Source organism: Bombus bifarius, unplaced genomic scaffold (assembly GCF_011952205.1).
Source record: "Bombus bifarius isolate JDL3187 unplaced genomic scaffold, Bbif_JDL3187 scf7180000009275, whole genome shotgun sequence".
Classification (NCBI taxonomy): domain Eukaryota; kingdom Metazoa; phylum Arthropoda; class Insecta; order Hymenoptera; family Apidae; genus Bombus; species Bombus bifarius.
The window spans coordinates 31,449-58,987 of NW_022885009.1; the positions used below are offsets into that span (position 1 = coordinate 31,449).

At 38.6% G+C, this 27,539-nt stretch overlaps 2 protein-coding genes across 4 annotated transcripts; one reads left to right on the top strand and one right to left on the bottom strand.

Annotated features, from left to right (window-relative positions):
• The first annotated feature begins 3,698 nt into the window (after positions 1-3,698).
• Positions 3,699-9,652, top strand: LOC117214959 (loricrin-like). 2 transcript variants are annotated; one of them, XM_033461342.1, is made up of 3 exons: positions 3,699-4,069; positions 6,952-7,483; positions 7,934-8,483. In XM_033461342.1, the coding sequence occupies exons 1-3, from the start codon at positions 3,988-3,990 to the stop codon at positions 8,355-8,357; spliced, it is 1,038 nt and encodes a 345-aa protein (XP_033317233.1). In that variant the 5' UTR covers positions 3,699-3,987; the 3' UTR covers positions 8,358-8,483. The 2 variants fall into 2 exon arrangements, with proteins under 2 accessions (XP_033317233.1, XP_033317232.1); XM_033461341.1 differs by lacking the exon at positions 3,699-4,069 and having other exon boundaries at positions 6,985-7,483; positions 7,934-9,652.
• Positions 9,653-13,883: 4,231 nt separating this feature from the next.
• On the bottom strand, positions 13,884-27,332 carry LOC117214937 (high-affinity choline transporter 1). Of its 2 annotated transcripts, XM_033461311.1 has the most exons (7): positions 26,895-27,332; positions 25,847-26,178; positions 23,032-23,402; positions 21,009-21,313; positions 18,798-19,077; positions 16,771-16,988; positions 13,884-15,962 (listed from the first exon to the last, which is right to left on the bottom strand). In XM_033461311.1, the coding sequence occupies exons 3-7, from the start codon at positions 23,303-23,305 to the stop codon at positions 15,246-15,248; spliced, it is 1,794 nt and encodes a 597-aa protein (XP_033317202.1). In that variant the 5' UTR covers positions 23,306-23,402; positions 25,847-26,178; positions 26,895-27,332; the 3' UTR covers positions 13,884-15,245. The 2 variants fall into 2 exon arrangements, with proteins under 2 accessions (XP_033317202.1, XP_033317203.1); XM_033461312.1 differs by lacking the exon at positions 25,847-26,178.
• Between the last annotated feature and the right edge of the window lie 207 nt (positions 27,333-27,539).

Below are 27,539 nucleotides of genomic sequence, written 5' to 3' on the forward strand. Positions count from 1 at the left end.
GAAACTGCTTCGAAATCCGTAAAATTAGCGTCGCTCGGACACGAGCGTGATGAATGAAGCGTATAGCCTGGTTGATGTAAAGTAAGCATATCGATCGACTCGATGATTGTTTCTTAATTGATTCCTCTATTGTGCTCGAGTCTGTACGACTTGATAATTTAACGTCGATCAACGTAATTTCTTTGTACCGAATTCTAATGGAACTAGATTTGCTCAATACACGTACAAATTTTTCGTTATATGTATCAGGAAGGTACACGTTCGTAACAGTTGCGTAAGTTTTGCTGCCATAATGCACGATCAGATAGTTAGCAAATACGGAATTATAAAAATATGTTTTAGGAATAAATATAGGGATACTCGCTATTGGCTTCATTCTATTTCTCGTAATTGCTTAAAAAGATATTAAATAATTTAAAGTAAACGATATTTTATATACTCTTTCTTTGCTCCCTTGACGACAACCATTTTCTCGGAGATATCGTCAAGTTTTGGAATCGTGTATTAATAACAATTCGGAATAATTTAATCTAATTTTTATTTATTAATCTTAATTTACTTTCTGTCAACCTCTTTTCAGTATTTCAAGAAGCTCGGTTACTCTCCAAAGGATCGCAGCTCTATCTATAACGGTAGTTTTTGAAAGTTCTCTTTACGAGAAAAAACTAAAATATCAGTTCACGTGAGACAGACGTTTAAGCAGTTAACACGAAACTTTTGCATAGCGCTGTATCGGTAACGCTTTAAGATCGTTAACAGATACGTATGTCTGGGTTCAAGAAACGGAACGTTGGTAAATTAGCCGAAGAAAAAGCGCAAGCTTTCGTTCTTCATCACGTGAGAGATCTTATCGATCAACGCACGCTACAGCATCGACTACTTGGAAGTTCAATTTTTGTTCTTTTTTTTCTTTTTGGTGACGAGGCGGCCGGTGTTGCAACGGTCCAATCAATGACGTGCCCCGATGATAAACACATTCGAATCTGGGCCAACAATTCATATTACCGCAACGTTGTCATAGCGGGTGCATCTCAGCAACTGTGGTACGCTAGCATCGGCTACGTTATTACTACACGAGCAATAATAAATCGTCGATTTAGCAACGTTCTTTCAGCAATCAGTGAGAGCGCGCTAACTGCCGCGAGTGTTTCGCGAACATCGCCGTGTACGTCGGCGTAAAAGGGAATTAGAAAAAAACGGAAGGCGGAACGATATAGATCCGTCGAACGTACTTACGTGGCCGAAGATCGAGAAGCCGAACGTTTATCTAGAATCGAACAGTTAAACAGACTCGTGTACGCGGCCGCGATTCCCACGTTCGTTTATTTCCAGCCCGGCAAGGAAAACTGAAAAGGGTAGGAGCAACGAAAAATTCGCGCTCCGCTGAACGCGAAGCAAAATCCACGATGGTTGGCACGTGGTTGCGGGTAAAACGTAGAACCGTGACAGAAATCGATGCATCATATCGTTCTTCCAATTTGCAGCGTCCAACTAGGCGAATAAATTTGCACGGCACAGGCTCAGATGCGATCTGCCGCTGTACATCATCGAGACAACGAAGATCGAGTAAGAGGGTACGAAACGTACGAGCGACGCGGCGGTAATACGTCGATTTGCTAGATTGCGCGCTAGTCGTTCGCCTCGCAGGAGCATCCAACTGTATCTGTATTCCATCGACGATATCGTCATTTTCACGAACAACTTCGTACACGTAGGCAGATCGTGTCCTCGGCCTAGAAATCATGCCCATCGTCATCCGTGCTCCGTATATCGCAATGGGTCAGAGCGAAACGTGTTCCGGGCAAATGCTTGCCTAAGTAGCGACGTTAGTCGTGCTTACCCATGCAGCCGCTAAAGTTCTTAATCCTAATTTAGCGGGACTATGGCTAGCGATGAATCTTTGCCGGTTGCGCAAAAAATATGGTGTAACCGGCGCTCCGCCATCGCCAGGCAATTTATATTAATCGAGCGTGATTATTAAATGAAACGAAGATTCTACATCCGACCGCCTTTATCGTGATTATTCGCGTCAACGAATCTTTACGTTTGCGTCTGTAGGAATTGGGAACGACGATCGCTTGCGAATATCATCACGCTGTTGTCTTCTTTGTGTATTATAAAGAAATAAAAACCTATACCAACGTACTCTGTTTGTGTCACGTTATATCTAATTACATCCTAGTTGTACCCTGTTATGAATTATAAATATCTAGGTATAACGGTAGTCGCACGGGCTTAAAAAATATCAGATAATGTTATTAATTATGGCTTTATCCAATTCATGGAAATATTTATAAACCTTGAATAAAAAATGAATTTCCTATGTGCTTTACTATACCTGATTACGTATTATACATATTATGATATGTTATAAATATATAATATAATATAAATATGTATACATATTTAGTAGATGTATTAATATTTACTGTACCTGTTAATTACTATTGACCAGTCAATATGAATAATGGAATTATACGATTTGCAATAATTGAGTTTCATAAATACATAAATCAAATCAAATCATGCTTTTTTAATTTATTACTTTATATTAAGTGATATAACAAATTCGTACACTTACACTAATAAATGTTACGATTGTCTTATGTAGTATAGCACACGATCGTTTTCTGAAAGACAGAGAAAGTTCCTCGATTTGATTAAAGGCTAATCGTCAAACGATATAACAATTCTACGATTGTTTCATACTGAAAATACGTTAATATAGTCTTTTAAGGAGCAATGGGAGCCAATGACTACCACACACACGTTTTGGAGAAACTTTAGGAGAAACTCGTTTTAATGAAATTGAAACACATAGTTGAGAATAGATTCCCGTAATATTTGACACGGTATTGGCCAACTACTCGGTTACTTATAATTCAAAATACACAAAGCTTTCTATTAAGAATGCAACTACTTTCCTATTCGATAAATCAACGTAGAGGAACTTTTGACGTCGTTATATTCGCATCACGATTGAAACAAACGAGCGCCCAAAATTTGACTAACAATAGGAATTAAATTCTCACTCTGAACAGGCCAGCGTTTTCACTTCCGAAGCAAGCTTGTAAATCATTCGGAGAGTACCGAAAATTACGCAAAGTCGTCCGAAACTAAGATCAGTCGAACTGTCCGGTCTTCTTCTCTTCCTTTTAAAAGCTAAACTTCTGATTATCGTATAAATGAGGTGACAGAAGCCCGAGTCAACGGGCATCCTTTGAAAAGTTCACGTTCGGCGAACGTCGTTGTAACCAAAGAACGCAACGAATAATCTACATAGATATTTAATAAAATGACGAAACGTCGAATAACTGGCACGAGATGAACAGGCATGTCGGTGCCTCGGGTGATCGTTACCGTCGTCATCATCTCCCGATCTCTGCCATCGGCTGTGACATCAAGGCCGCGTCTGCGGTAATTTATCATAACAAGAGCTTTAAATTCGTGATGCGACAAGAAAAGGCACGAACAATACGAAGATCGAAAAGGAAGAACAGAGACGAACAGGTTTCGATGTAAGAGACAAAGAAAGGAAAAAATGGTAGAGTAACAGCCTGACCAGGGTCAACCACGATGCCAAGACGCATCTCTTACCGATCCTCCACCCGAGGTCCTCGATCCCCTCCTGTCCTCCACTTCCCTCACTGTCTTTCACCCCACAACTCGCCCCCCTCCCACGTTCACCAAGAAGTCTTGCCTACCTGGTAGCATCCTCTTGCACTCGCGCGAGGACTTTCTCCGAAAGACGGTTAACTATATAAGCGAGATCGACGATGTTTGAAGCACGTTAGACGAAATCTTACGGATGCGTCGAGTAGGCCACATCGCCTCCGCGCCTCTAGCTCACAGTTGATTCTATTTCTTCGTCCTATTTCCTACGTTACACACGTGAGCGTATCGAGAAGTCCTCTCGGGGTAAAAGTTCGTGCATGTGAATCGGCTTCGGCTGTATCTTGAAGCTACGTCAACCACTCGTCAGGGATCATGAGGCCCGCGAAAACATGGGCTCCCCTGGCAGCGACCGTGCTCGCTACGGCCCTGCTCTTGCAACCTATCTACGCCGAGGGTAAGAATATTTAGAAAAATTCCATACCTACGCGAAGAAAGTAAAAACATCCAGAACAATTAAACGAGATCGATATTTTTGTTACGTAGAATTACGAATACTCGGCTAAGAATATCCATTAAAAGTAAAATATAACGCGACATTTAACAAAGTGTCGAGCTATATTAGTTACCAAACTCGAGATAATAACTTCAATCGACGTAAAAGTTGGTACTTTCCAAGTGGCAACGTTGAAAAACCATGTCACGTTGAAACAATCGGTTCAACTATACTTCTCTGGCTGTACGCTAGTTACGATCTGAAAAAGTCTCGTAAAAATAAACCCGATTTACGATTAAAAATCGAAGTCGTGAAGCGAAAGTATAATAGTCGAGGCGTTTTATTACCCTTCGAAACTACTTGACGGAAAACGTGCCGAAGCGCGTAGAAAGTCGAAAGCCACGAAAAAGAACTAGAAAGTTTAAAAAATTGACAGAAAGCGACATACATGATAGCACGATGCTTCTGATTAGCGTATACGTAGCGGAACTATCACTTTGCACTGATTGAACCGGGTGAAAGATAAATTACACGCGGTCGCGCTGCTCTAAGTTTCTCCTCGTGGTCGAACGTCGTGCGTTCGTTGCTGAATGAAAATTGAACGTGAAATTGAAAAATTAGCACGCGGAAAAAAATAGAAATCGTCGTCGCTGCTTCGAGCAACTGAGAATGAAATATTCAATGGACGAGGCGCTGTGAATTATCGATACGGCTCATCGACGATGTCGCACGTACTAGTAAGCTAATGTGAAAATTGAACCGATATCTCGCCATCTGACACACTTCTTCTATAGTTGCGAACGAATATAAACCATTTCGATAAAATCAAATATTCCGCACCGGGCCATTTCAAAATTAGATTCGTCTTTTAATCGATCGGATAAAGAGAGGAGACTTTTCAGCGCGACATTAAACAAAGTATACTTGCATATATGTATAAACAGTATGTATGCACATATTTATGTATATGTATACAGACATATACTTTATATAAATACATACATGTATACATAAGTATGTTGTATATAGTACAATAGATATTGCACAATATATAGATATTGTACACAAGATGATAGGAAAAAAACTCAATAATATATTTCTGTCCCTTGATCTTTACGTCTCTCTATAACTAAGAAGAAATATTTTAACGTAAAATAGCTGTCAGTGGAGGGAATCTGTTTTGTAGAAACCAAATAATATTTTAATATCTTTCAACAATTGAATATCCTGACAAGCAATATTTTAAAAATTACGCAAAGCGTGGAGAGATACGCGTTAAGCTGCAAAATTGAATAGAAGAACAATTTCGGGATCAATTGATTAATTTTATTAGGTCTTGAATATTTTACCGGTACATTAATCTGAATTTTAAAGCTGCTCTTCCATTTTTTTCTTCCTACAGTCTTCATATAGTTTTCGCAGTAAAGAACTTGTATTTCTCATCTACGGCAAGATTCAGGAAATATTGTGTCATTATGTAGCCATGATAAAATATAGAGTAGGAAACTTTAATAGTTCTTCGTTTTGTTTTTACGAAATCAAAGGCCTCGATGCAATTTCTATTTTGATATTGCAAGCGATGTAATCATTATCATTAAAAGTATTACACGAGACAAGCAAGTTTCTGAATAGGAACCGTTACAATCTACTTGCGATTTTGTTGCAATCAATTCTGTAGTTTATTTTATCGAAGAAATCTTAAATTATGTTTAATGAATAGTAATCACGTAAGTACTTCCGTGCTGGCTGAATTAATATCAAAATTTCACTTTACGTAAGAAACTATTTATTATGCAATTACTTTTGAGAAATTGAAATTCACACATATTTTGATTTACATTCGTTTTAATATACAAGAATTATAATTTTCGTTTTGTAAGAAGATTAACTGAGAATCAATTTTGTAACAAAATTGCCTAAGAGTAAAAATTATTTAAGTTTAAATTAGTTAAAGTACAAATATTTTGTTGTTATTCGCAGAAAAAGTACTCGGCGAAAGGCATCGTTTCACTTATTTCATGACATGGCCTGAAAACAAGATTGTAGTTTTTAAATAGCGAAATAAGTCATTAAGCGAACCTTGAATATTCAATTACGAATATTCTTCCGGCAATGCTCTGTCAGGCAATGAAACAATAAAGGACAGTAGGGGAAGTTCAGTCACGAACTTGATTAAAGACAATGCGAACAGATCGTGGCTCTTGACCTCGGCAATTTCAAAGGTAGTGGTATCTCAGCAGATTCGCCGAGAAGGTTGTAGATGAGTTTAGAGAACACTGTATGAAGTTGTAAACTACGATCACACGACATAGTTAACAAGGCGAAGTCATTTAGAGATCTCCCACACTTTCACCGACTAATGACAAAGATAAGAACAAAAAGACACAAGGAGAATCATGATCTCGTTAACGTTGTAATGTAACGTATGTAATAGAAATTTCGGAACCTACAAAGAAGACAGGACTTCTTCCATACAGTTGCAATATTTATATATATAGTTATGAGAAGAAAATACAAAAGAATAATTGCATAACAATAATAGGAAAATATATTATTTGTAACGTGATATAACGAAATTCACATATTAAACAGAACTCAGATCAGCAAAATGCTTCCGATAGAAACGAAATAAGAAATACTCGTACAAACAAATCTAACAATATATTTGCAACTATGTTTACCAAATATGTTTACGTCATTAGTGCAACATGTTGCAAATATTAATATATCTAAATCTTATTTTACTAAAAACTAAAACAACGGCGCGAAACTACCTGGGGATCTGCTTGAAGGTCGTGCGTACAAGTTGAGAACTCCTGGTGTGAAGAAACGTTTATTTACAGCTCCAATTTCGGGTAGCTACTTACCACCATCAACAAGCTATGGGACACCGAACTTAGGAGGCGGTGGCCCATCCTCCATCTACGGTGCACCGTCTGGTGGTGGTGGAGGCGGCGGCGGCGGTGGTGGCGGTCGTCCTTCCTCGAGCTACGGAGCACCATCCAGTAGCTATGGAGCACCATCCAGCACCTATGGCGCTCCATCCGGAGGAAGACCATCTAGCACCTACGGAGCACCTTCCAACGGTGGTGGCAGACCATCTTCGACCTATGGTGCACCATCAGGTGGCGGAAGACCGTCTAGCACTTATGGCGCTCCTGGAGGCGGCAGCGGCTTCGGCGGTGGATTGTCGTCGAGCTATGGCGCACCATCGCGTGGATCATCGATATCCGCTAGTTACTCAGCACCTATTTCTGGAGGTGGTGGAGTGTCCACCAGCTATGGCGCGCCTACTGGAGGCGGCGGTGGCGGCGGATACTCAAGACCATCTTCCACTTACGGTACACCTAGCACCGGTGGTGGCAGTTTCGGAGGGTAAAATATTTTTTTTACGATATTTTTTTCATACTCGAGTAGCTCTAAGTGAATTAGGATTAAATCGTTTCGAACGAGCACAGCACGTATTGCACACATTAATCCTACTACGGTTCTCCAGCTTCTTTAGTATTCAAATCTCATTCTTATTTCAAGCGAAATGGATTCGTAACATTTTATGAGAAATTGTAGCGCAATATCAGACGAAAAATTCATTCCTGTCAATTACGATTCTTTCGTATCTTCTTTAAATTTGGAAAGAATGCAATTCTATCGGAAATGGTCGAAAGAACGCAGTAGGCTTGAAAAATTTAGCGAGACCAGCCTGTTTTTAATTTATTCTAAAACTTTCTTTCTCTTTTTCGTTGTATATAATTCCATGTACATAAATATGTATCAAGAAACTTTGACAACCACTAATCGAAATGTTGGAATCGTTACCGGTTCTAGTTCCGGTGGATATTCTGGAGGCGGTGGTGGTTACTCTGGAGGCGGAGGTGGCTACTCTGGAGGTGGAAACGGTGGATATTCCGGTGGTGGTGGCTACTCCGGCGGCGGTGGAAACGGTGGATACTCTGGCGGAGGTGGAAACGGAGGCTACTCCGGCGGAGGTGGAAACGGAGGTTATTCCGGCGGAGGTGGAAACGGTGGCTATTCCGGCGGAGGTGGAAACGGTGGCTATTCCGGCGGTGGTGGCTACTCTGGAGGTGGCGGAGGTGGTTACTCTGGAGGAGGCGGCGGTGGCTACTCTGGAGGAGGTGGTAACGGAGGTTATTCCGGAGGTGGTGGCTACTCCGGTGGCGGTGGTGGCGGTGGCTACTCCGGCGGCGGAGGTGGTCAAAGTTACGCCAGCAACGGAGGTTACCAATATTAATCGGAAAAAGTTTTCATCTCGCGCGACGACCTTCGACCATGTTTCACCAATCATCAACCACCATCGAACGGGCCAAAAGAATTTTAACACATCGACATCCTCCATGTCACGATCCAGACACAACAAACTCATTCCAAACGTTGATCTTAGCCAGACCAATGGAACATCTGCCGATGAAACGAAAAGGAAGGAAGCGGAATCGGAGGTCATTCTCGCGAACCTAAAATCATCGCCCAAGTATTCAGGATCCGCATTAAAAGTTTAACAGTAACGCGGTAACGGCCGCTGCCTTGCGAGAACTTCAGTGTGTATCGTAGCAGGCGTATTTCTGAAAGCAAACGGAAGAAAGGGAATACGAGAAACTTAAAAGATTCGAGACGCTTTTGCTTACCTCTCTTCCTATTTGCTCTTAGGAAGCCGTCCGCTGATAATACTTACCATCGCATCGAATCGAAAGGAGCGAATTTCGTACGCACGAGAGTCTCTGAAAAAGGCAGACAAATTGGAAAGAAAGAAAGAAAGAGACACGAAGATGAATTCGTTCCTCGTTCAGAGCCTGTAACTTATTTATTTTGTAAAAATGCTTTTTGTACTAATAAAGCCGCTACGCTGGAAAAAGAAACGTAATCACGGATAGAAGTTCATTGCGACACGACCTACCCTTTGTAGCTAGAATAAAGACCAACGACTATACATATACGTAAGGCGATTGAGCTCGTCGTAGGGTTAGTTGGGCGACGTAGTCGGTCGGTCGATTTATCGATTCCCTAACTCGAATACCGGGAAGGCATGAATAAGTAAGAGTTCTTTCTATTTCTGTCGTAACCTAGCTAAAAACGCGTATCGATATCGGGACCTACGGCTCCTACGTTGATTCGCTCAAATTATAACGGAATGTATCCTGACCTATTTGCCACTCCCTTTCTGCAATGGATGTTCAACGTTAGGTAATGACCACGTTTCTCGAGAATAATTGTTAGCCTCGTTTCTTCAAAAAAGGAAGGTCTCCTCTTTAAAATCCGTTCAGAAACGCGAAGACGATGAATTTAATTCGCTACTGGGGATGCTTACGCATTTATGGGAGATTCAAAGGCATAAAAGTGCAAAGAATGCATATATACAAAAATATACGAAATATGCAAAATATTCGTCATGATATCTAACGAGTAAAACAAATCTCCGAGTAGGTTTCATTTCTCCAATTGGGTTTATAAAAATATAAATTTTCATATATCCGCGATGTATTAACCCTTTGACTACGGCAGACTTTGAGACGTACCAAGCGTACCATACGGTAGGAGTTCTGTCGCGACTTACACCAAGAACAGTGAAATTTTTTGTTAGGCTTACATTTCTGAGAAAACATTGAAATAATTAAAAACACTGAATTCCATTACGTTAAAGCAATATTGTTTATTCATTCATATTCTCATTTATTCGAAATCACACGTTTCCACAGAATCAGAAATATGAATTATCGTTGTTTCATGTTTGCATGTACTTTTCCTGACCTTTCTCTTATCCCAATACTTCGTTTCAAGAATATAAAAGACATAACTGGAAAATAAACATATTTAAATAATATATGACTGACGGAATATGTAATTGTCGAATTAGCATTCACTTACATCTGGTTCAAGTGAGATTAGTTGGAATTGCGGTCGATAAAATTTTCCGAGAGCCTATAGGTGTCTACAGTACCATAAGAGCAATTCTTTTAAGCGCCTTTAGGCGCCTGCAGTATCACAAGTGCAAATGTAATAAGCGCCTTTAGGCGCCAACATTAGTCAAGGGGTTAACCGGGTTAACGACTGTTAATCAAAGTGAAAGTTTTCGAAGCAACGTAGCGTTTTCAATTTCGTGTTTACGTGGCCGTAAATGCAATTCTTTCGCTGCTGGGGATAATTATTAAAATAACAACTCTGACTTTTTCGTACACTTTTTATTTTTAACATTTACGATCAACATCGCGTTCAATTTCTCAATTATACACGTATAATATGTCGTATAATACAGTATCGGTAACGCTTTCGTAGTACATATACATAGATATGTTCTTACGGGGTAAGTCGGGCATTTTTCTTTGTTTTTACACATAATAATACTCTATGATAGGTAGGCGTCCCAGGCTTGCGAGATAGGACGAAAGTTACAATAACATTAGGTACGCGATTCCGTTTCAAAGCAGGTGAGTAGTTATGGAACACTGCGTTTCCGTAACGCTGCGTATTATTATAGTAACGAGTTCGCATCACTAGCTCGATTGAACCTTTCGTTTCGCGTTCGGCGTTCAGGCAGCCTATCGTTCGCACATTTCTTCTTCGCTTTTTAATTCGTTCGCGATACACGCGAGCGCTGGTTTCTCTTCTCCTCTGGCCAGATCGCTGGATAGTACACCCGAAATTAAAGAGAAATTAAGGAGACACTCGTCGCTCGCAAAAAATGAAGAGGGTCTCCCTAATTCTGTGGAGTTACGAAACCATCGATCTCTTTTTGCGAGAGGATAACCACGCTATATATATATATATAAATATATATATGAATATATATATAAATATATATATATAATTATATATATAAATATATATATAAATATATATATATAAATATATATATAAATATATATATAAATATATATATATAGTACGTATATATACATGTCTTATATATATTTTTTTATCATGTTTTTCCCTTCTTACGTACTTTCTTACCTTACACGCTAGTGTACCTAATATGTGTATGTATAATGTAGAGCACGCATCATGATATGTATAGATTTTCCGTTACATCGTTGATTACAATGCATGGTATTTGATATGTACGTGACAGTGGCTGTCTCACAATTAACACGTACGCCACTAGAAATACATCGGATCTTATCATATAGATTTATCTACGCAACAATATTCATTCGCATATCGCGAGATTCTCTTTCTTTCCCCTTACACGGTATGCCGTTTCAATGGAACAGGGTGAATTGACGAACCAAGATATGCTATGAATTATTACATTAACCTGTCGTCTCAAACGAGATCCTTTTTATATAGTTTATACTAGATCAGAAATTTAGCTGCTATCGAGAATCGAGATTATATAGAGTAACTATTATAAATTATAAAATATAACTTTGTCTATCGTATCATTAAAATACTGGCGATGAAATAATATAGGCAATTCTGAACGTGTAATTCGTATTCTTCCTCGCTTGAAGCATCTTCGGTTTCGCGTTGCGGCGTAAGTATCTCATTGACAGAGTAAAATCTTTTAACGATGAGCCAGCATGAAACCAAGCAAACTCATTGAACCCGGAATTCTTTTTTTCTTTTGCTGTTTCTCGCCTAATTGTTCCTTCAGTTTGAGCTACGTGCAATTCCAATCATCCGCGGAGGAACGTTTTACGATCGTCTAATTCTGTTTCTGGTTGTAAAAAGGAGATAGCGAAAAGAACGCGGTTACCAGCTACAAAGTGGCCACACTGGCGATATAATAACGATAATTCCGCTCTCCGTTGTCTGCGAATAGCTTGACTTAACCAGCCAACTCATCGCGGACTTAATAGCCGAGTGAAAGTCTTCTGTCTGTTGACAGCAACCGAATGAAAACACACAGAAGATGCGTCTGTGTATACATCGTGATGTACAGGAAACATTCTCTTTCCTCTGTCATTTGTCTAGATGTAATTTCACCACCGTTGGTCGTGCAAAGACGCCTCGCTTAACGAGCGCTATATCTTCTACGCCAGCGTACGCTTAAAAGCTACTTCCGTACGGAACTAACGTCGTTATTTTCTTATACCGTTACCTCGTGATTAAGAAGATGCTTCCTAAGATCTGACAGGTTAAATGAATAATCCGCGTGTAACTTTTAACCCTGTGGTTGGTATGGCAAAACGACCACATTCTAATGATTGAATACCCCTAGTTGGGAAGGAGGATGGTAAACGATAACGACAGATGAGAGTTTGCTTATTTCCAACGACGATTCGTGTCTACTTTAAAATAAAACTGCTACGATTTCATTGTGTGCGTTATTCGCTTGAGTCGCGTAAAATGATCGCGATCGACCGTGACGACCAATGAGAAGGTTCGAGACAAACGTCGAAAGAGCTTGGACGTTCGCGTGACAGGTAAGAAAAACTCGCACACGCTTCGTTTCGCAAAAAAAATTAATTTTCACGCGCGTTTTTGTAGACGTAACGATCATACGTTTGTCCATGAATATTCATTACCGAAAACGGTAAATGAGAAACTCGTTAAGAGGTTCCGCTTACGTTTCTCTTCAATTACGTTCACCGTTCATCGTCCAACGAAACTTTCGACCGTCAAAGAAGGATATTCAGGGACGTGGGAAAACATTGTGAAATTCGGAGACTGAGTAGGAACTACTCGCTTAACAATTATACACACACCACTTGCTCTCGATTTCTCTGTTACATTTTTTCTTTTTTTTTTTTATTTTTCTTTTGGCGATAAAGAATGGGATGAGCAACTATAACGAGCAATAATTCTACTACATAGGCATTACCGTGTGGCCTTCGTGAACAACGTAACGGCTACGTTAAACAATAACCTACCCGATAAATCAATCATGAGAATTAACAACAGCGGCGATAATTCGCATCAGCGACATTAAAAACTACGACTTTAGTTTTCGTGTATGTGTGTGTGTGTCTGTGTCTGTGTCTGTATGTGCATATGCGTCGAGAAATCTGATTCTTTTTCTCTTCTGTTCGATACTGCTAATTCACTCGCAATTCATTTTAATCCCGATAATGTTAATTATATTATACATTTTATATATATATATATATATGTATATATACTATATAATAAACACAACGAATCTGTGCTACGACCGATTTGTGTACACGATTATCCGTTCACTCACGCATCGTGTTCGATCGTTAGTTTATTCGTTTATGTCGTTTATGGACGTTTAGAAATGAGTTAGTACAAAGATGTGAGTTAATCAGTGCAATACTTTATACAAGAACTTTTAATCGGTATGATATTTGTCAACTCGAATATTTTATTTTTTATGTTCAATTGATGTCTTTTAATAATTACGATTTCGTCTTACATCGTGATCTACATTTACGATATTTACGATTTCCTATAATTTTTGTATCGCGTTTATAGTTTTACGATTCATTGTGCTTATCAGACGAACGTAAGAATTTTATAAAAATCGACAATTTATCGAGGCAAAATGTTATTTAACCCTTCGATCTAACTCCGAGGCCAGTCGTACATCGAATAAATAAAGGACAAAAGCTGTGGTTTCGAATGTAACATCGAGCTCTGTATCGTTGATTGAGTTGAGATTTACATGCCTTCAAATCACCGTCATCGATGCAAAAGAAAAATTCGAGTTGGCTGACCCCGGTAGTTTTAACGCGTGAGTCACGAAAAATCTCGAGAAGTTCTACGAGCGGCTAAGTGACATGCTAATTTATAACGCCTAACTCCGCTTCGTTTTTTTATAGTATAAACGAACGTGCATACATCGTGTGTATTGACTATGTTTCCAGTCAGATTAAGCAAGGGAAGAACGATGAGTCGCAAGTACAAAAGCCTCTTAACGTCTTTTTGTTTCTTTCTTACTTTTATATTTTTTTCTAACATCGAGATTCTAAGATGGACTCTAACCGATGACGGTATATTATTAAATACTAATACCATGACAATGAATAAGACGAAGAAAGTGGAACGATGCACGTGGAAGAGGACTAAACGATAACGTGATCCGTCTAATTTAACTCGTTCTAAAAACTTTGCATGTAACGTTCATCTATAGACTCTATCCTATCCGACGATAGCCGCTCGTCCAGAGTCAGTGTCTGATAAACTGTTTCAACCGACATTGAAACTCTCGATGATCTCGTTGCTTTCCCCTCGCGTTCTCACGATTTCTGAAATACGCTTGATGGTAACGAGAACGAATCGGTCGTGCATCAAGACGCTGGTTTTCCCAAGCTGGTTTGATAAACTCTAAATTTCTTATATGTCTATACACAATTACATACGTACGCGCACATATATAATTGCATATAAATGTAATTTATATACGTATAAGTGTATGTGTGTGTGTGTTTGTTTATGTGTGTTTGTGTGTATATTTCTCAAAAAGGAAACAGATTACTAGGCCTAATTGGCGGTACAGGCAGAAATTACCTCGCCCAACTATCCAAGAAGCTCCGATATTTAAGAGTATTGCACTTTCCTTCCAGTTCCATTTTCGCGCTCATTCAACCACTTTTATACATTTCCTTTCTTCTATTGCTTTCACTATTAAAGAGAACGCATGGGCATTCTCAAACAGGTACACATCACTATAGAACTGTAGCTACGTATAAACACAACCATGAAACAAGATTCGTGAAGTACTTGGAGCAGATTGGCATGTTTCGGAGCTTCCTAGACGTGGGGAGAGGGGGGGGGAGGGAGAAGAAGCGTGAAAGCAAATTGGGAAACCGAAGCAACAGAATCAGGATTTCTATTCTTCGACAAAGTTCTCTTCAACGAGGAGAATAATCGCGCGAAATAATACTTAACGATCATACGTTCGATCTCGTACAAAATTAATCTTAGCAACGAACGCGATCGATAAAAACTGTTCGCTGTATATTCATTTACATTATAAAAAATCTAAATTGACGTTTCAGGCAATTTCACAACGAATGTTCTGACACGCATTTGCGCTCTCCCTTTATCTGTCCATGCAAAACACCGTTCCCAGATATAGAAACTATCGAAAAGAGTTGGAAATGACGTATAGAAGGAAGGAACGAAAAGAACTAAAAGACTGAAGGAAAAGAAGAAGAACAGAAGACAGACCTGTACCGCCGCACTTATTGTTGGTCACAGCATCCGATCACGGAACCAGGAATTAGAACGCGGTGCTGGATTGCGGCTGTCGTGGCACGTTCGGTCCATGAGGCACTAGGTGCGCTCTACCTCCGCCTCCACCGCTTCCGGCCACGACGCCATCCGATTCCCCGGCTATCTTACATCCCGGCTCCATGTCGTAGTCCGGCTCGAGTGCAGGATTAACTCGGCCGTTTGATTCGTCTTTGCTTCCGTAAAGTCTGCCAATACCGGCAGCTAGGACAGCCATTTGTTCGCCTTCTGCCGGATCTGGTCCGACTCTTTCGACGTCTTCCGGTATGTTGACCACGCATCTGAAGAAGTCGTATCCAGGCGCCAGCCTGCCCGTCAGGAAGGCTACTTGCGTGCCGTACGACACGCTTATCAACGTCACCAGCGACATCAGCATCGCCATTGTCCTGAAGGGGAACCCTTGAGTGTTTGTCTCCTCGTCATACCCCGGATAGTGAATGAGCGCGGGTAAACCCATTAACGGTTCGCCACCGCTAATCCTCACAATGAAGGCTATTATGTAAGCAGCTAGACTGCCGTAAGTGTTGCAGTATTCTTTGAAGTGGACCACCATCAACAGCTGAGGGAAGAGGATCACGTAGACCAAGTCCGAGCACATCGACCAGAGGCCGTAGATCGAGGGTATCGTCAATGCCATCACTGTGCTCAATATGCCGACCACGCCTATTCCCACTCTCATCACCCAGATGATCTCCATTTCCGACGCCTGTTTAACGGGGAAATGGCTAGTAGAGAGGGCGGACGTCGATTCGATTCTACGATCGGCTGCATCGTTCGAGGAAGTGGATTGGCGGGTGAGCGAGATAGAAAGGAGATTTGAGGCAAATACGAAAATATGGGATGATGAGAGCGCGATGCTGGTGAAACATCGTTACGCAAATACGAACCAATGAAGACGTTTTCTATGGTCGGGCAAGATGTTCTATGAAACGTGGAAGTTTTTGACACGGTTACTTTTACTCGTGAATGCACAACTAAAAATTATGATCCTGAAGGAAATCGATAACACGTGATCCATATTCATGCGTACGTGAAATTCTACGATTCGAAGAATCTGCATCTCGCGTTGAATACTAGAATGCAATATCGAAACTGCATGATCGTTGCGTTACTACGACGGAGCCGTCCGATACCTAAAGCATCGTTGTGGTACTGTCTTTGCTGACTTATTTGTCAAGCGACGAATAACTAATGCAGATTCCAATTTTGTTACGTTCGTCCCCGTTTCAAGAAGTAACGATATATCGCTCCTCGAACAATTACTCGAACGTGAAGCACGTTCGAATTTTGTAACCACTTTCCTATAAATAGTCAGAACCGAAGATGGAGAACGCATGATGGTAGTGATGACGATGGCCATGATGAAAATAATACTGATGATGATTCGTGCGACACATGATGTCAAATAAAATTTAAAAGCGATGACAGGCGAGATTGCCGAACGATTAAATGCATGACACAACACGAAATTAAAAACAGAAAGTCGACCATCTACGTAAGAACGAAGAACTTACCCTCTGACGGAAGATTAATTTATAAACGTTTCTGGCGAACATGGAACTAGCCGAAAGGATGCTACTATCCGCTGAAGACATCACTGCTGCTGATACTGCGCCTAACCCAAAAAAGGAAACGAAATCTGGCGTCAAATACTGCAAAACCATTGGTAGAATCATGCTTGTTTCTGCCTCGGTGAAAGGATATGGACCGGTGTATCCTGTCTCGTTCCAAGCTACAACAGATTTCGAAATATTTTTCGTTGTTATATAAACGAATTGATAGAAAATTATATACCATGTAAATATTTTATAAAAGGACGATACCCCAAACAGTGAACAAATCAACTTAATTTAATACGAAGTTCAATTCACGCGAAACGTCTAATAGAGGGGAATTTAATAATTGAATTATTGGCCTTATATTTCTATATCGATCTATTAACAATTAAATCATCCAATGCTACAAATGTTTCAGAACGAATAAAATTTCCTACAGGTACTGTATCATTTCCCAGTTTATAGAATATCTTGTTTTATCCTAACGGCTTATCTGCTCTAATATATTTCCCCTATCATATTAAATGGAAGGTGTTGACGAATACAATGTCCATTATATAGCAAAAGTACAAAACAAATACGCTATTTGACTAGCAGAGAATTTTGATGGTAAAATATGATAAATTAGATAATAAAAATATTGTACCATATTTGAACGATATTTTACGTTCGAAGATTCTCACGTATAATATTTCTTCACTCATTCTCTCAAATTCGTCTACAAATTTAATCTTACATATACACGTAACACCTATATTATTACTATACATGTACGTATACGATGTGACATCATGTCTGTGCTTTTTGTGTCGACGTATACCTCAACCTGTAGACACGTGTAGATAAGAAATTATTTGCTTTCATGCCTCGGAATAAAAATACACAAGATACCGATACAGCGTATCGCATTAGTTCCAGCGATTCTATTGTGCTGTGCGTTAGTGTACGAGTCGCATTATCACCCTCACCCTCGTTCCGAGAACACCATATGACAAAATCCCACGCTATTGTACACGCTGTGGGATATCAAGGCACCCTTCGCCCACACACCCTTCCGTTACAACACCGACCTGCTTAGCCCTGGAACCTTGTAAATACCAGTAGTCCTCTCTCTGCAGTACTACCAAATGTCAAGTAGCCTAGGAACGCGAATGGGGAGGATGACGAGCAAACCGGGTCTAATTCAATCCCCTTTAGATTCGGGGACCCACGAAACATGTTTCTCTCCCCTCGAACGAAAGCAGAAGAGGTTGCTCGTAGGAAGACGCCCGAACCATTCGTACAACGTCTCGTTTACTATTAATACGATGAGATTGGAATTTTCTTTATTCTAGCAAACCATAGAAAATGTACAGCTGGGTCGTGTTTGCGAATGACGAAACAAGTTTGCAAAACTGATGCACTTCCTATGTGAGGAATATTCTACGATAGAATTTAGATTTATAGAGTATCTGGTGGTATAAATAATTCCGAAAATTATAATTCGCTGTTATAAAGCACGACGTCGCACAGAAGATACAAGAATGGTGCAGTAGCGCCTGTAATAGTACGAGCACCTTCGACTCGAAAGAGAATTCTATACATAAATACGTGTATGAACAGATAATGCAAGGACAAAGTATAAATAAGGATTATAGAGTGAACTATTATAATATACGTGCATCACTTTATAAATATACTAGCGAGAATTTTGCGCATGATTTATCACGGTGTTTTAAATACTTCGATTTCTTTAAATTTCACAAAATTGTAGAATCTAGTTGAGAAAAACGGTAACGAATTTTTGAAATGTTCTGTCTTAGCCGTTATGTTAAAGAAAAGGAATTTGATAATGTAATCAAATAGATACAGATCGATAACATAGATTTGAAAAAAAGTGCAAACGAAATGTTGTCTTGTCGTAACAATGACCTTAATGGGTTCGTGCATGTTTAAGATAAAAGTATTCTAGATGTGTATCTTTAGATTAATATAATTTTACTCACGCGTTGCTTTGGCGATTGCACCAATTAGAACAGGTGGGATTGCCATGAGAATACAGCCTACCGCAGCTACGTAACTCAACACTTGCGCCCTTCCAGCCGTTTTCGAAGATAAGACCCGTTGAAAGTACACTTGCCAAGGGATGCCACCAAATATCAACAAAAGCCCATAGTCTATGTAGGACCAATATTCTCCTGGTTTCACTTCGCCAATCCAATCCACGTCCATGGATTTAAGGGATTGTACCTTTGGATTGGTCCAAGCGAAAGGAATGCACATCCACTGCAATCAAAATTATATTATCCTCTTTAAAAACTGGATACCACGTGACACAGCATATTACTTTTCGTTAAATTTAAATGAAAAAGTAAGAAGATATGTTCTTAACGTGAGAGCTTCTTCTAGTGGTTCATTGTTAATCAAATAACTAGCATAAAATGTAAGATGTAAATTAATATTTGTATTTAATGCAATATGTTTTCTGTATGAAATATAAATTCCACTATTTTTTAATTTGAAATGTGATTAATTAAATAACTAACATAAAATGTAAAATGTAAATTAACATTTGTATTCAATGCAACATGTTCTTTGTATAACATATAAATTCCACTATTTTCTAATTTGAAATGTCGTTAATTAAATAACGAACATAAAATGTAAGATGTAAATTAATATTTGTATTTAATGCAATATATTTTCTGTATGAAATATAAATTCCACTGTTTTGCTAATTTGAAATATTTCCTTCTTTGGAAGCAGAGAACGAAGTAGATACCATTACTTTGCTATTAAAATTAATTGGATGCAAATTAAATGGAAGAAAGATAGAAAATCTTGCGATAAACTACAAAGGCGGCTTTAGAACGATTCTTATCATTGAGTAAAGTAATTACAAATGAATGAATACAGATTACGTTATCCATCCATTGACTTGTAGAAATATTAAAGACAATTATTTCCAGGAAATCTGGTACTATCGTGATTAATTATACTTAATGGACGGGTACGAAAGAAGATTATACAAAAGAAAGTAAAAAGAAAGTTAAAATATCTGTAAATTATAGATTTCAATAGCACATTTTACAAATCTAGTGAATGTACTTATTACAATTTTTAGTAGGTGAAATGAATCTCTATTTAGGTTTTATTTCTTTAATCGTGTTTATAAAGATATGAATTTTCATAAATATCGAATGAAAAAGAGATATTTAGGAAACCATTTAAAATATCAAAATATAAGGAAGCATATCTTTGAAGGACGATAAAAATAAATTGCAACTCTAAGACAAAAAGTTCTAGGTTACTTGCAAATTCTTTAATCTGATAAAACTTATAATAAATGATAGTTTGATAATATTCTTAGGAGAAGAAGTAGGTCACTACCTACGTAACATTGAATGAATTTGGTAATATAAATACTTGCGGTACTTGAGCCCTCGTATCGATCAGCAAAGCCAACTTTACCACAGGACTCAGATAATCGAGCGACTCAATAACGTAGAACTTTCTGATCTAATAACGCATTGCCTTAAATAGAAGTGATTTATCAATGATACTTTGCAAGTGCGATACAACGCTATATTTGTCTTACGGCTAATTTTATTTCGCAGAGTCGAAAATAATACGGCAATGTAATGATATATTTAGAAAATTGTGTTTAAGGAATGAACGAACACGTTTGCTTCTAAGACAAAAATATGTAATTATTACAACGTACTATAAGTGATTACAAAATACTGAACACGTTTGTAAAAGCAGAGAATAAAATCGATGATAACCTTCACGTTGTAACCCTGCATGATAAATTTCCCCTAAGGGCTTTATGAAACAAAAGTTGCTGTAAATAAATATAGCAACCTATAGAAAGAATGATTTCATTCCCTGGTGAGCAAGGTAGAAAGATATCGCAATAAATTCAAATCGAAATGTACCTAAAGAATATAATAAATATTCTTATCGAAGGATATGTTATATATCAAATTTCATGGAAAAAACTTAGCGTATGTTGTTATGAAATGAAATCGAAAAAGAACACCCTAATAATATATTATATTCATATTAATAAAAATATTTTTCGCTATTTTATAAGCTACAAAGAAGATTGTTTTCTTAATATATCAATATTATTGAAAAACACGTATTATAGTGGTATGAAAGAACGAGAAGTGTGTACATATTTCATGGTATACGTAAAAACATTCGCAACTCACCAAGCCTATGAAGATGCAAAAAAGTTGAATAACATCGGTATAAGCAACAGAGTAAAGACCACCAAAGAGTGTGTAGAAAACTGCGATACAGGCACTCAAAATGACCGAGGTTCCCTGATCCATGTCAATGATGACCGCTAACGTCGCACCCAGAGCTGCCAGAATACCTGCGGCCCAGAAGACCTCGCCACAGAGGGCAGGAAGAAACAGAAGACCTCCCATACGTTCACCAAACGCATCTTGAAGAGGATCTAACATCGTGACGTACCCCTGTTCTCGCATTTTGTTCGCGAAGAATATACCACCTGTAACACCAATCAACGTGATACCAATTAGTACTGATAACGTGTAGCAAATTATAAGAGTATGAAAAATAATTATAAAATATATATATTTATTAAATAAAATAATTATGGCAATTATAAAAAATATAAAAAGGAGATACAAGGATGCACACTACCATTCGTAAGTCACAGGATAATTAATATATTATAAGAAGTGTTCAACTATATATAATATAAGCCCATTTTATTAAAGTTAGTATTTGAAATTAGACTGTGTCTTATGATTTATCCAAAATACACAGAATATCCAAAGTGTAGGATTGATTTTACAATTTAAGGGCTGACACAAATGTTCATTTCTTCGACTCTTTTACTGTCAAATATTCCTTTCGTCTTATCGATGAAAATTCTTTTTTGCCAGTTATTAGCAATCTAAACACGGATTTCGGATTTTCTTGTACGGAAAATATATATAGTACCCCGATATTAGGATCCATTTTAGTGAAAATATATACATTTGTTATTTAATTAGTCGATAATATTTGAAAGTACACAATGTTGCTTGTAGGCAACGTCGAGTGTGAAAGGAAAGATCGTATTCATAAAAATATGAATTTGCACAGAGAGACTATAGTCTACATTCTACATCATAAGTCGGCATCATGTACATATAACGATACATTTTTTATACAATCATTCAGTGAATAGACGCCTATAGTTTCAATGGATGGTTATACACATGTTTATTCTTTCTCGAGGCCATTCGACTACGTTAAAAACTTATTACGCGTAGGAGTCTTGATTACGATCTATTACCTTGCTATACTACGCCGTAAGAACTAGCAAGTTTTCAAACGACCATAAGCTTTCTCCAACTATGAAAAAATAACTGTCGAGAAATATCTTCAATCGAATCAAGCGGTATACATATACTATATATTGTATATTGTGTATTAGTTGAGTCCTTATATGTATATATATAAACAGATACATCGGAGTCTACTTTTATTATAAGTTCAATTATCCATCAATTTCTGAGTAGTTACAACTCGAAATGCCTAAGCTTTTGAGAACTGGTACGTATACATTGTAATATACAAATAAGTAATAGCAACAATTTGATATATTCTTCGTATTATATATACATATATTTAGAGTAGAGTATCATCGTGGTTGGAAATCAGAATACCACGACTTTTCAAAGTATCATCCGCCTAGTTTCATAATTGAAGAATATTTATAGAAAACATTGTGAGTACCAAACTTGAAAAATTTTGATTTCTTATTGAAAAATGTTCTACATACCAATGAGAATACTGTAGTATATATAAATTATTTCTTACACTTTGTTTATGCCATCTATCTAAATGAATGGAGCATTGATTTCTCTTTACAACTAAGAGATACAGACTTTTCTACAGATGCATTTTCCTTTTTCATGAATTTGGACTACATAAAAGCATAAGATCTCTTTTCCTCCTGGAAGACTTGTTCCTCGGCACTTACAATGTCTTCTACGAGCACTCTTCGATTGATTGAATTATAACTTTATTCTCTATCGTGATACATTTTCGTAACTTTGACAAAACGCAAGAAGTTTTCTACAGCAATAGAGTGCACTATCTTAGAAAAAGTAGCAATAAACCATTATGATTCACAGACATTGAGACCAGGATGAACGTGTTAAGAAATCGAAGGAAACGAAGAGAATTGAAATTTTGACGAAAATTGTAACTTACCAAAAACGAGGCTAAGGGCGTATCCGAACGGAGCCTGACACCAAACCAGACCTCTCGTGTAAATAGCTTCGGCAGTGCCGTTGATGTATCCGCCGCCGACCCAGGTCGCTGTCATCGTGAATATCCCGACGAACAGACCGATGGAACGACCTGCCAGCATCACTTCCTCCTCGGAGTCGTTGCCAGCTTCCTTTTTCCTGGCCGCCCATATTCCTACGGCTAGGATAAGCGCGTAGAACAGGATGATTGAGACGAGACCCGCTATGTTAATCATCTTCGGAGAGTACGGGTCCACTTGCGTGAACTCGAACTGACGGAGACGCAAGTCCGAGAGGTATGGCGGTCGATCTGATTTTGGGAGATTCGGATACCTGTTTACAAATGGAAAATAGGTTCCATTCGTAAAATAATTCCAGGAATTGTCGATACCGATATTACAATACTAACGAACCTTAGGCAAACTGGCTTACTTACGAACAAACTAAATCTTTTTGCTGTTGCGAGTTTTCAAAGAGTTTGAAGAAATTCTACGATACTTGTTAGTAAGCTGCTGATAGTTGTTTGTGTAAAGTTATATTCCTATGTACGCGGCTCGTAAAATTGGAACTGAGTGGAAATTTCTTTCGCCGGCTAATCCTTTCGAGATGAATTTTTTTTTAACTATGAACGCAATGTTATATAGTAGTATAAGATTATAATACGCTCAAATTTGAAAAAATATGGATTAATCCTGCTTTTTTAAATGGGATGTGTAGTTTCATTCATAATAGGATTTTATGTCCAATGAACTTCACAATGTTATCAGGACAATTATAACAATCCTCTTAAAAGTTGCATTGTAACACATCACGACATTAATCTCATGACGGTTAGATATTACGTGAATACTGTATTTTGAATATTTCACGTATCTTCCCACACTGTATACACATACTCTGCAGTTTTTCACCTTTGAACTCGGAAATGCATAAAATTCCACGGTCTACTTATCGACGTATTTAAATGCAAATGTTCGAAACTCTTTCAATACAGATGAAAAGTTGAAAGAAATTTAAGAAGAAAATTTCCCTTGTGTCGAGAACCATCTAGCTCGTCACGAATTGAGCACGAATTAAAATTAAAATCGAGAAAAGTAAGAGAGAAAATGAAAAGCGATATATTATGAGAAAGTAGCAATTATTGAAAATAACTGATATGAGAATTAGTATAGAAGTTCTTAGGTTGCTATCAAAATTACATTAACTGCGCGGTAAATGACTCGATTAAATTAATAAATATTAAATATAATATTAAAAGATCAAACATATTAAATACTAAAGTCGATAAATGAAGGATACCTCTACCAATTTCCAGTCTCAACTGAATAAATATAAAGTAAAAGAGTTGCATAGTTTGTATAATAAATCAACGCCGTATTGCGAACTTATTGCAGAAGGCTATTTTTCATACAACTGAACTCATTTATCCATTCATGAGCTTAGTTATAACTAGATCGTCAGATTAGTCTCAATTTAAACAATTTTTGGAAAGATCCCGAATCTCGTTAACTTAAATTAAATAAAATTAATCAAATCCAACTAATAAATTGCTTTAAAACATGAGTTAAAATCGTTTTAATAGGGAACACTACTGATTAATTAGATATGTAATAATTAATATCATAACATTCTCAAACGTTACGCGTTATTAGGTACCCCAGAGAATCTATATTTCGCTTTGAATTCAATCATCTTGGTGAAATTGCACTTTGCTTTTCTAGTCAATTAATGCGGCGGTCGATCCGCTCGCACCTAATGCGTGCAGTTAAGTGTAAATTCCATGTTCCTACCCAGAAGGCATTTAAATCGCCCGGTTGAGTTCACCCTCTAATCCCATTAGTCTTGCTTCACACTATATAGGGCTAACTCTTCTATTAAACAAGAAAAAAAACGCATAGCTTTACTAACGTAAAAAAGCAAGAAGACGTAAATAAAACACAAAGGTTCAAGGCCTTGTCAATAAATGCAGCGGAATTAATAAACAAAGCTGGATTATTTGCATCACTCTGTTAACACGAGGTAAATATCTTCGTTCGAAATGTTGATACTACTTGCATATTACATTGGTACCGAACATTAGTTTGCACGGTAGCAAATTGAAATTGAAAGAATGAAATGTCGTATTATATCTGCTATCTGTTGCATTTCTCGTCAGTACAAAAACAAAGTTCGGGTCGGTGTTACCACGACTAATTTTTTAAATTTACATCGTAACACAAAATTACTATAAATTTACCGTGTATCGTGAACACAATTTAACACCACATAGCAATAATCAGATAAATTATAGTAACTTCATAAAATGTAAATTATTGAAATGTAAATTACTTAGAAGTGAAATATTCGTAAGACTTTAACAGGAGAAATGCAAAACTGATATCGTGTTTGCATCTATTCAAAGAAGAAAATTCCGAGGATTAAATAACAGCAAGATTTCCAATTGCGATGGCTAGCCGACGTTTGATATCTCACGCGATTTACGAGAAAATTTCATAACGAAGTTCCAACACGTCTGATCGATATTCAATTTATACTTTGTACATTCATAATTTCGACAAATTCATTTTTCACAAAATCATATTTCCCAATTATCCACAGAAACAGCGTTAAGGTATATCTTCTTTCAAATTCAAATCTCCGATAAGTTCCTTTTCACATATACACGAAGAAGAGATGAAAGCATGGGGAATCAGAAGAAAGTAAAGGAAGCTTATGCAGCGAAACATGCATGTCGAGGAATTTTCGTGCGTGGATCGATAAGAATAAACTACTGGTACCTCTGAAGACCCCGCGGGGTACAATCACGAAGTAGTGGGGGACAGCCTCACACGGGTACCGGCGGCATGTCCTGATGACGGTCCTTCCAGACGGCCGACGACGACGGAGGGTTGGGATTTGGGGGGCAGCAGTCACCCCACCGGAGCGAGGTCTTCTGGGAGGGGCTATTCCTTGTTCTAAACGCGAGGCCGCCCATGGGCACTGATGGCCATCGATTTTCACCCAACTCACCAAGCGTGCTGCTACTCTGCTGCTGCTTTTCCTTCCTTCTCGAAATTTTGCTTCGCCTATGGCACTGATACCGATCGTGTCGATCAGTACAGTTCTTCACCTGAAATACATCGAGCTGGATCCTCCTAGGTACGTATACGCGTTTCTTCCAAAATAAAAAAAAAACGAGACAAGTGTGACAGTGGAGAACGAACTTCTTCTGTCGTCCAATCTGATCTGCTTGAAGAGCTACCGAATAATCGCATTACTTTTACTTGAGAATATTCTTAGACGAGATCGGTTTCGCACGGGACACCAAGATATTTTATAATTTCAACGTTCCAATAATATCTGTAATAATTTGAATAGCGAGTATCAATTTTTCATATCGACTTATTATTAACTTATTTCGATTTATTTTACTGTTAAACGGCACCACGATAATAAATGTTATACTTGTACGAACGTAACCAGGAAATACCATAACCGCGTGTATATGTAGAGAGTACACCTCATGTAACACAGATAAAACCAGGCACTAGTCGGTAATTCTTTTTTCCTTCTGGAGAAGCCGGATAGACGAACGTTTCTTCCTTTTGCGTTTCATAAATACCTACAAGGTACGGAATCGATAGATCGCACTACCTTGGCCGGTAGGTAACGGTATCACGCATTTATGTCACCAACTGAACAACAACAGCAGACAACGCGGAAATGAAATTGGTCGCGTATACACAAAACAACTCTACCTCGGTTCAAAGCCATCAGCGGGGGTCTATGAAAACCTCATTCTTCAAACAAGCTATTGAACTGCAGACTTGAGAAAAACGTACTTACAGGTGCACCAAACGATGTTTGTGATCTTCGAACGTCTTTCTACCACTCGCGCACGTTCCAAGCGTCGCAGGTGAAGAGCGGTCCGTGAACAATTCGACGGCTTCTTGTCGATCACTGTCGCGCGTCGACCATTCACAGTTACGTGAAACTTGTTCGAAAACGATAGAACAACCATGAAAAAGCAAGGAATCGCGCAAAGGAAGATGATAAGGTGGATACGAGAACCTAACGAAGAAACGTGACAGAAGTAGCAGAGGATGACGAGCAACGAGTGCAATGCCCGTGACAGTTGTCCTCGTCCTCGTCTTCCTCTTTGTCGTCGTCGCCGTCGTTGCCGTCGTCGTTCTCGTCAGAACGACGCGCTCTCGGTGTCCTTAACGGTCGTGGAAGCCACCTCGTACTGAACAGTCGGTATCTTTCTCGTAGTCAAGGACCGACAGCGGAGGAATGGTTCCGTGATATTGATTCGACCCTCGTGACGTCATACAGACTCACGGGGGTGCGTCCTACCCTCTTTCACTGCCTCCATCTCGCTCCCTCTCGGCCTGTTAATTCGCACCCCTCTCTCGTTCGTCCACCTCCACTTCCCTCTCCGTGTCCTCACTCCTCTCTCGAACCCCTGACGGGATCGAAGCCGGGGGCGTG